General features: G+C 48.7%; 1 protein-coding gene across 1 annotated transcript in view; it reads right to left on the reverse strand.

Annotated features, from left to right (window-relative positions):
* LOC108550969 (putative aminopeptidase W07G4.4) overlaps nucleotides 1-10,230 on the reverse strand; it is a 59,630-nt gene that overhangs the window by 10,582 nt on the left and 38,818 nt on the right. Inside the window, 4 exon segments of the mRNA XM_017904944.1 lie at nucleotides 626-925; nucleotides 8,790-8,930; nucleotides 9,380-9,531; nucleotides 10,118-10,230. The exon segment at nucleotides 10,118-10,230 is cut by the window's right edge and continues 13 nt beyond it. Coding sequence (XP_017760433.1) covers nucleotides 626-925; nucleotides 8,790-8,930; nucleotides 9,380-9,531; nucleotides 10,118-10,230 — 706 coding nt within the window.

Raw genomic sequence — 10,230 nt, forward strand, 5'->3', positions numbered from 1 at the left:
TTATCCAACGCGAAATCTCCTTCGTTATTCAACAAACGGGTAATCCGAGTTCGTCTAATGAGCCTGCACTTTGATCTCCCGCACCAATTAAGCCGCGCAATTAATAACCAATTACGCTGCGATCGGCTCCGTGTAATCTGCCTGTTCTTTCTTCCTCCTTTTATCGCGAAACGACGATCATTTTGAGAACGTCACTATCAGCTGTCAGTTACGTTAACGCGGTATCGACCAAAGAAATACGGACCAATGTCGGGCCGATAATAACGAGGAAGGTATCAGCAAATATGCGACCAGATTTCCGGAAGAGTTTGAAAATATGCTCGGCAATAACCAAACTCCACGATTTCGAGTATGCCAGCAACCTCTATGGGAAAAACAAAGCCTCCATTTCTCAGAATAGCCGTATGAAAATGCTAATAGAACGCTCCAAATCCATACCAATTCACTCGCATAGCAATGGGAAGACTAATGCTGTCCAATCGATCTCTAAATATACATGTATCAGGAAATATTAAGCGGATCTGTAATTGACTCCTGCGTCAAGGTATTAGCCTATAAGACGTAATTAATTCTTATTAGTGACTCACGGTAAATGCCAAAATAATTCCGCAGAAAAGAAAAATACCTCTCGACGCCTTTGGTGGCCGCCTCGCCGAAGCTCCGTACGTCGTCGTAATCCATGTTAAGCGGACCGGTAGGACTGTAAATGAGCCTTTTCGCGGGCAAATTGATGGGCAAAACCGCACCGATCACGCCCAGGGCAGAATCGATCTGGGCAGCACTGAACAGCACCGTTTTGAACGGCTCCGGCTCGTCGAAGCCCGGCGCGCAGCCCGACACCAGGATTATACCGTCGTAGTCGCAGCTGCAGATGTTCGGTTCGATTTTCAGCTGACACGGCATCCATCTGAAACGAATCATTATCCTCGTTAGCCCGGCCCACCGCTAATTGTCGTTCCCCGTGGACCCCCGGATGATTATTTACCAACGAGTATCACGTTCTGTCCCGTCATAATTTGTAAACAGTCGTTCGCACGTAGGCTCTCGCGACTGAACCCGGGTCGATACTGTTTTCAGAGACCAAGAAACTATTTAGTTAGAGGTTATGTCAGGAACAAGGAAGATCGAACGTTAGTCGAATGGAAGATTTATCATTGAGCGTAAGGAATTATCTTGGCCAGAAACGTCCTGCAACCCTCGGGGTTAAAAGGTAATCTTTGATATTTCAGTCGCAGTATAGTCAAGATGGCGGCAGATATTCCGAGCATTAGACTTAAGAACAGGGATAAATCCACGTTGCGGGTGGCTCAACTACGAGGGTTCCCGAATCCCAACGCAGCTCTTGAAATTGGCGATCTTGGGGGACAGGATTTTCTTATAAGACAGAGAGTTATTCGAAATAGAACCACAGAGCGCCATCTGTGCAATGGTTCGGAATCTACGATCCTGGGATAAAATTCCAGCGCGGCAGATGCGTTAGAAGTTGAAAGGTTGGATACCTTTGGCAAGTTAGACAACTAGATACGAATCTTCTGCTGCACGAATCTAAGGTACATCCGAGGAGACCATTGGTCCTACGGTTGGAGATTTATCGCGAAAGACCAACTACGATCTATCCCCTCTTTATCCTTTTCTCTCGGAAACTCCATTCAAAATCTCAATTTTCTCAAAAACGGTGAACACCCTCGAGCTGAGTCTTCTTTAACGAAAAGTTGAATGAGTTCGGAAACTCTGCTTCAACCGGTATTATGTCGAAGGAAATTCCACGGGAACGAGTTCCTCTAAGAATTTCCGAATCCCACGTGGTGCAGTTACACGCGTTGGAAGGAAGTTTTCGTTGGCTTATTTTCGCGGATTCGCGACCGTGGAGGCATCTACGCGCGAATTCGCGAAACAGTGAGTCCCCTTGGGATCGGAAGCTTTGCATCGCGCCACGATCCTTTACGCTTCGCGCCTGTCTTCGCTCTAACGCTCCTCGAACCCGCTTAAACGGGAAACTTCGAACGATGTTTATCATCCGAGTCGATTTAAAACAGATAAGAAGTTACTATGAATGTTGGTATTGAAATCGCGTCTCTCCGAAACCCCTTGGAATCGGCACGGATTCTGTCGAAATGCAAATCACGAAGTTGTCTCTGATTCTCCTTAATGGACACGTAATGCGTTAGTGTCGACTACATTGTATTCTAGCTTTAACACGAAGCGCTGAAATCTCACGAAGTTCCAGCAAGTCGAGTAGCATTCAACTCGAACTTCGGAAATTTCTTTGGGAGAAATATCCAATTAGACTTCAAAGAACTTCGAAGTCCGAGAAATGCCAAAGACAACGTTCCTCTTCGCGAAATTGTGAGGAGCGAAACCGAAGCGTGGCGGTTACCCGAGACAGGCCGAGTGGACCCGAGTCGCTCCGAACCTGCACGAAGTTGCGAAGGGTTCAACGATCGCGGTAATGTACGCGTGACGAAGTGGCGGATCGTTTGACAGTTTCTTCGCGCTTACCTCGACTCCACAGCCATGATGTACTAGATTGTGACAACGGTTAAGACATTCAGGAGACGTGGCTTGAAATCTTCGACGAACTTCTCCTGAATCTGACCGAAGGGATCGAATCGAAACTGCGTAGTTCACGATCGAGAAATCGCGAAGCAAACGTGGCGGCGTTTCTCGGTGACGCGAGACACCGACTGCACGGAATTATTCGGGAAAAATAAGTAACGACCGATCGATCGTCATCCCCCGTCTACTTCACGTTGGTTATCGATTTTTTTCCGTTTGCTGTTCTTTTCTCCTTTATTTCGTGTTTCTCGAACGCTTGGCCTCGGAATCGATTTCTTTCGAACGCTGGATGCTCACTAACACACCTGAACATTCGTGCACAAAAACAAGCGTTGCCAACATACCACGGCGGTGCCAACGCACCGCAGCATTGCCAACATTGCACAGCTTCGCCATTGCAGTCCCTATTCTTTGCAAGAGGAGTCGTATACCACTTCGTGCGATGCAACTTCCAGAGAACGTGATTTAACTTTTTTATTACGCGTCGCGGAGAATTTTAATAAAATCCTGCAGCTTCGATTTCGATCGTATTCATGGTTCTCACGGAGATTTCGCCAGGATTTTACCGATTGGTGATTCACTCGACTCCGGTTCCTCGTAAATTTGCAAGTTTAAATTTGTCGAAAGCGATCGATAGATTCGTGGCGGGGAGGAACTTGTCGAAAAGTTCGACGATGGAGCCGTTCGATTCCTTCGGTTCATCCTCCCGACGGACACAAGCTGGTTTTTAATCCAAGCATGCCCAAACCCGTCTTGGCAAAGCTCGAGGTAACGTGCAAGTGTCTTGATTGATTTAGACAGGCGATAACGTTATCTCGTAGAGTGATTGACGCAAATCGATTAATCTCCTCCACGATTACGCGTCTAACCTTTTCGACGTTCCATCGATGAATGAACGGTGCAAGTTAGCCGCGGTTTTTTAATTCGTAAAATGACAGATCCCATTGCTGCAAATCGGCGCTACAGTGATTGATATCTTCTCTGACTCGAGCTGAATTATCGACCGAGTAGAGTCATGTTATCGACCACGGCAGAGAAAAATTGAAATCGAAGCACGAAGTTTAAATCATTAGGGAAATAAGGGAGAATGAGAACAGTCGGATTTTCAACACAACACTTACAAAACGCGATATATTTGTATGCAAAAAAGAACAAAATAAATATTCACAGTATTTCGTACAGATCCATTCGATACTCTACGTCTGTATATCGTTTTAACGCCGCTATTCGCTATACCTATATATCGTTAAAAAAATAACGCATGATCTATGAGATATAAAACTTATAATATCATGGAGACGATCCCCGCTCAATGTACAATTTACACGAACCGTTTTTCGCGCTCTGTCATCACACGCCTCTTTCATTTGCATAGCGAATCATTTGTCGCGAGAAACTCTGACCTTAAGGTCCCACCCAACCTTGCGCAGCCGACGCATTAACGTCCGCTTGATTCCTCGCAATCTTATCACGATTCAATACTTTCGTTACACGCTAACGCAGGTGCGGACCAAGGCGCACGGGCCACCGGTGAGCGTTCTATAAATGTCAAAGATCACTTTCTTTCTCGTCAAACGCGAATAACGAATGGTGCTCTTTCCCGTTCCAACCAAACGTAACGGATACAATCGTAAATTCCTCGATAATCGAGAGCTTGAACTTTCCAAACGAGTTCGGCATCCCGTAGCACTCGCGATCTCGCTCCTGACTGGAGACAATGAGTATTACGCGCGCGTGTACGTATAACGTACAGTGTTCGTTATGGTAAATTTGCGAAGCAAACAGTGGCTCGCAAATGACTGGATGTCTACACGAAGTTCCGCGAATTAGAAACTACGCATTCTTTAAGCGCTCCACGTATGAAGAAGCTCGCGGATCGAAATGAAACGGAGGGGTTCGTCAGTCTCGTCATCGAAGGACAAACGAAGAAGGTAGCGAGGCAGATGGGGAAAAACGCGAGGACAAAATCGAGTCAGCAGGATAGATGCAGTTTGGCGTGCACAGGTAAATGCCATCGTTCGTAGCCTGCAACTACCAATGCGGGCTCGTTCGAGGGAAATCTTGGGGAAACAGGATCGACCGAATTTCGGCACTCGACATCGAGACACGCGTCGTGAACGCATCTTTACTGGAATCTCTACTTAACGTAACTACTCTGGCCTAAGTATACGCGTGTACAAACGATCTAGTCCCGCGAGCGCGTGTCGTTTCTTAACGTGTGGCTCCACGAAGCCTCTCGTTCAAAGCCTATTTGTACTAGCGTCTCGCCTGTAGAATTTGCGCACCTGCCTGTTCGATTTGTTACGAAGGTAGCTGAATTTGTGCGAGGATTCTACAGGCCGAGATCGATGAGAATACTACGTATGTACTTGCATCAACTTCTCGTTATAATACTTAACAAAAGACATGTTCGTTCACGTTGTAGATTCATTAGCACGACACCATCGAACTTTGACTCGTGGTCGAAATCTCGCGTTCGGAATAACGGACCGAGAACACCTCTCAAAGCCGGGTCCCCTTGCTGACCTCGTTGGTCACATCGAGCGAGACGCTCTTAAGAGCATTGAGCTTCTCGATGTAACCGATGTCGATGTGAAGCTTCCCATTATCATCGACGATTCCCTGGAGGGTAGCAGTCTTTTCCGCGTCATTCCCGATCGAGGTCACCGACGAGGATGAGGTCGCGCTCGCCGCGTTCTGCTCGTTCTGCAGCCGCGTGCTGCTGGCGTACAGTCTCCGCCTTCCTGGGAAGAATCTGGAGATCTTCACCGCGATCGGATGAAGCAGGTACTCCTCGTACATGTCCCCTTGCGTGTCGGCCGTCAATAGGCTGACGATAATGCCAACGATTATCGTCGACATGCTTCCTAAGAACGCGTAGTACATGTACGAGATACTGTAGAGATACTCGATGGGTCCCACGGCGGATGTTTCCCCAGCCGCGTTGAACAATAGCATGCTGTCTAACTGACTGTTCGTGATGTTAGGCTTGGCGAACACCGCGTTGTCCGGCTTCGTGATCCAAGGAGAGAACGTGTCGTTCCGACAGTTCTCCGTCGAGAGAGGAAGCGTTTCCACGGTATCCTTGACAGTCAGGTGACCGAAGGTGATCCAGAGGGTGGTCACGTGGCTGAAGATCATACCAGCTGCGGCGCCCTTCCAGTTGGCGCATGGAACCAACATGGCGAGTAGAAAGACACCGAGCAATGGGCCCGAAGTGGCAGATGTCATCAGCAACGACGACTCGATCACTCCCGATAGCATCGCGACCAGAAAGCTCACGCCTATTATCAGCGCTCCGTAGATAGCGCTGATTAATTTGATGAAGTGTAGCTGCTGCTTATCTTTCAACTCTCTCACGGAAGGAATCTGACCTAAGAAGTCCTCGAACGTGACAGTGGCGAGGGAGTTGAGGTTCGACACAGCCAAGGTGAGCGCGCTGTTGAACAGAGTGGCCATCACTAGGCCCAACAGGCCGGGGAAGTTGAGGAATTTGTCTTCCACGTAGAACGGCACGATCTCGTCGAATTTCGAGATGTATCCCAGTGTCAGGGGGTCGCAGTCCGCGTAGTTGGCGAAGATCACCATGCCGACCACCCAGGACAGGGAGAAGAGGACGAAGATTATCGGTATGTTAGCCATCATGGTTCTGAAAGAGGCATATTTTTCCATTACAATACGCGACGTTCCTCGGGTTAGAGGTGAACGCATTATAACTCCGAGTATAATACTAACAGATCCTATCCGTAATTTATTCATATACCACCGTTCCATCGATTCTTATTTTCCTTCAACGACTCGAGCAAAGCTGATTCCGAGTAGATCTTAACAGCGTGGAACGTATGTCGTTCTTAGACACATATACGCTCCACTTGGTACTGTTGACCTTAGCCCGGGGGTTGGAATATTCGCTGCTAAAAGTTTGGCCGGCTGCCATTTAACCCCGTGTCGGGTGCCAGGCGAAGGACTCATTGATTATGTGGTAACGGGAAGTGCGGACAGAATTTCGCGAATCAGAAAGCGTTCGAGCCACATACGGACCGCATGAGAACCTGTTTGACCACTAGGAGGGGCTCTAGTCGTTGGCGAATTCGCGTAACGTCCCTCGCGAGACACGCGATTGAAATCGCGCAGGGGCCGAAATTAACGAGCACGAGTTTCGGGCGAATCGCGAATTTCCGTCGAATTTCAAGGGAAATTCGGACGGGTTATCTTTTGCAGCGGCGAACATTAGGACGACGTCGCACGTTTTCGCGATGAAAACTTTATCAGCGCTGCTCAAGGGCGTATAAAACCGCGGCGAATCAGCGACAGTTTTGCGGTGGCCGTGCGCCCGCGGTTATACCCTAATAAAAATCCACGCGGGAAAACATTTTTATCGCGAGAAGAACGCGACAAACCATGGCCGCGATTATATTCTAATAAAAGTCCATTTCGACCGGGCTTTTTATCGCGGTCACACCGACGCGTCGCTGTTCGGATTTATGCTCTAATAAAACGTCCGCGAGCACGGAATACCCGCGCGTGTCCTCGTCGATGTTTCGTTCGAAAACGGAGAGATAAATTGCCTCTGAAATCGGCCGTTCGTTTGTTTCATTTTTTTTTTTTTTTTTTTTTTTTTTTTTTTTTCTTGTCCCAGGGACGACAACGCCGGTGAACGGTTATGCTATCACAGACGTCACGTGTCCATTTCGCAAAATGTCACGGGATCTTTTCGCGTCTGGATCGCCGGTTATATAATCGAGCCGCCTGTACGGTTTCTTCGTTTCGAATCTTTCAGAGTCGGCTTTCATTCGACGCGAGGATGAAAGGAGGTTCGCAAATTACTTTCGACGAAAGGCAACTTCTCTTTTCATCGCGGGTGCTCGTCGATGAAAAACGTAGTTATTGCGCCGGTAAACGGAAGGTGGCGACATGCCTCTTAACCGTCCAATGCCTCGACCTCCTTCAAACTATTTACCGCTTTTCTATCCGTGAATTATCCTATTCGAAACGGGCGAAAAACTTTGCATGCCCAACTTTCGCCATTCGCTCCGCGAACGGTCCCCCGATTCGTTCATCGGTCACAGGGAGGACCCGATACGGGAAATCGGTAATCGAACGTGGGAACGCCGGTTGTTTGTCCCCCGATTTCGATAAACGGGGGAGAAAAACCGATTGCTGGTCAATCATAAGTAAAAATAACGATGAGATAAGCTTAACGATTTGCATAACGCGGAGCGATTAGGTATCACGAGCAGTCACGAGACTCACGCTGCCGGTTCGTAACAATAACCGACAAGATAAAAGAAACGACTGATAAAAATTGTGCGTCTCTGTCAGCGTAAGGGTGATCCGTTTCGTCGTTCGCGATTGACCTTTTAATTGAAACGCCAGCCCTCGTTGTCTCGATCGACGTGGCGGACGAAACAACGGGAAGAAAGAGAGAAAACGAAAGACGGGGGGCTAGGTAGGAGGAGAAAAAGGGGGAGAAAAAGGAAGGATCGATCGAACCGAGTTTCCTCGAGATCATCCCCGGAAGGATTTCCCTGCTGCTCGTTTGGCTTCAGGGGAAACAGTCGATTCAGTGTACACGTCGACTAAGTGATCCGCAAACTTTCGACTCGCACCCCTGTCGCCCTGTTTCCGGGGATACAGGGCGAGTCACGATTCGCGTTCACCCTTTGAGACCCACGGTTCATCCCGATTTTTCCACGAGAAACCGCTCGACGGGACCAGAAACGTAAAATCGCGTTTTATTAAACCCGCCAAGTTTATCTCCTTCCGTTTCTCTCTCGCTCTCTACTCTACTCGCCTTTCCCTTTCGCGTTTGAATTTTAATAAACGTGTCGCGTATTGAAAGACCTCGTCCGTGTCACCGGTTTAAACATAGCACGATGTAACACATGGCGTTATCTACGCGACACTTGTTTACATATCCGTCGCGTAAAATGCTAATCTCGTGCGTGCCTCCAAGTCGTGTCGCACGAGCGACTCCCGTGTTCCCGGTGCACCGCCCCGGAAAACGCGTAATTCTCGCTTGGTCCGCGAAAAGGCCGAGCCAGATTTCGCGCAATCGATTCCCGGCTTCGCGGAATTTCGAAATTTCCCGCAGCGAGCTGGGACGCGCGGTATGTAATTTCATCGAGCGTTATTTCCCTTCGAAATTATTAACCCGGCATGCCAGACGTGGAAACGATACGGTTTAAATTTTCCAGGGGCCACGGGGTGGTTTAATAAAAGGAATTGCTCACTTGATGACTTTCCGTTGACTAGTCATGCTGCAGTATCTCTGCACGAAGTTCTGCTGGCAGCCAAAGATGGACAGGCTCATGAATAATTGACCCAGGGTTGCCGACAGAGTCGTCACTCGACGAGTGGGATCCAGATCCGTGCTGAAACCGAGGGTTCCTAGTTTTCAAAATGGCCGTTTCCTTTTAGGCAGAAGCCTCGGGGGCTCGAAGACCACGTGCAATGGTTATTCGGAAACGGCGAGTAAGAAACGCGAGCACGGGTTAATCCGTGCATACTCGATGAACATCTGGTAATCCTATAGCTGCTGTTAGGTGTACACATCGCTATTTACCCCGCGTAGAGTATCGATTGTTCGATATCGAGGTGGCGGAAGAATAAAACCACGAGGACGCTCCCCTCGAAATAATCGCGATTTCGATCACCACGAGAGGACTGGATTTCGCGCGAAGCTCGACTTGGTCTTCCTCGGTGTCCCAATAGAGTCAACAAGCTGGTCGATAAACGTCCGATTCAAGCCGAGCCCAAGATTCACGCGACTCTAATCCGGGCGCGCTGAATCTCGAAATTCTGATCGTATGTTTACACTTACTCGAAGAATTCCAATCGACCACGCTCGTACGTCACGTTTAAAATCTTATCGGGGCCAATATCAGAGGAGCCCCTGGCGATTATCACGAGCGACACGCCGATCATGGTTACACCTTGTATAACATCCGACAGGATGACTGCCTTTAAACCACCCTGCGAACAAAAACAGAGTTTAACGCAACGTAGTTGGTAGGGTCTGACGAATTGCACGGGGACGCGAGAATGGATTTCGCGAGATGGAACGCTGCGCGAGGAGCAAGACGACGACGCAAAGCGGAACATTTTCACGCGGTTGTCTTGCTCCCGTTGTTCGCGCAAGTTTTACGATCGCGAGTGTCGTATTTACGATCCTTTCGGCTGGAAATGCGCCCGGAACGGGCACGAGCAGCGTGCTCTCTCGGATCGCGAATAATTGATGGGACGAAAATGTGGACATCGTGAGGACGATTTAAAAGTTTCAGCCTCCGCGCGGAAAATCATCCACCTCTGCGAGCTTTCTCCTCGCGTCGTCGCGTTACCGTAGAGACATACCGGTCTATAAACACTTGTCCTCGAGCGAATATTCATATCTCGGAACGGTATTCTTTGTGCTGGAAAATATTCGGCTATCTCGACATCGGAACGAGCAGGATTCTTTACGATTTTCCATTGCCTTTGTTATTTCGTCGAGCGAGCGCGACGAAAGATTTTCCCCGAACGTTGTTAGGCGAAGCTTTTGGGATGAACGCGTGACACTTACCATTACGCTGAAGATGACGGATATCGAGGTGATGCCGATGATACTGGCCCAGTACGGCAAGCCAATCACAGCCTTCAGAGCGACGCAAGGCGTGAATATCGTGACGGCCAAGT

The sequence above is a fragment of the Eufriesea mexicana genome, unplaced genomic scaffold, assembly GCF_001483705.2.
Source record: "Eufriesea mexicana isolate 0111107269 unplaced genomic scaffold, ASM148370v2 scaffold3527, whole genome shotgun sequence".
Lineage (NCBI taxonomy): Eukaryota > Metazoa > Arthropoda > Insecta > Hymenoptera > Apidae > Eufriesea > Eufriesea mexicana.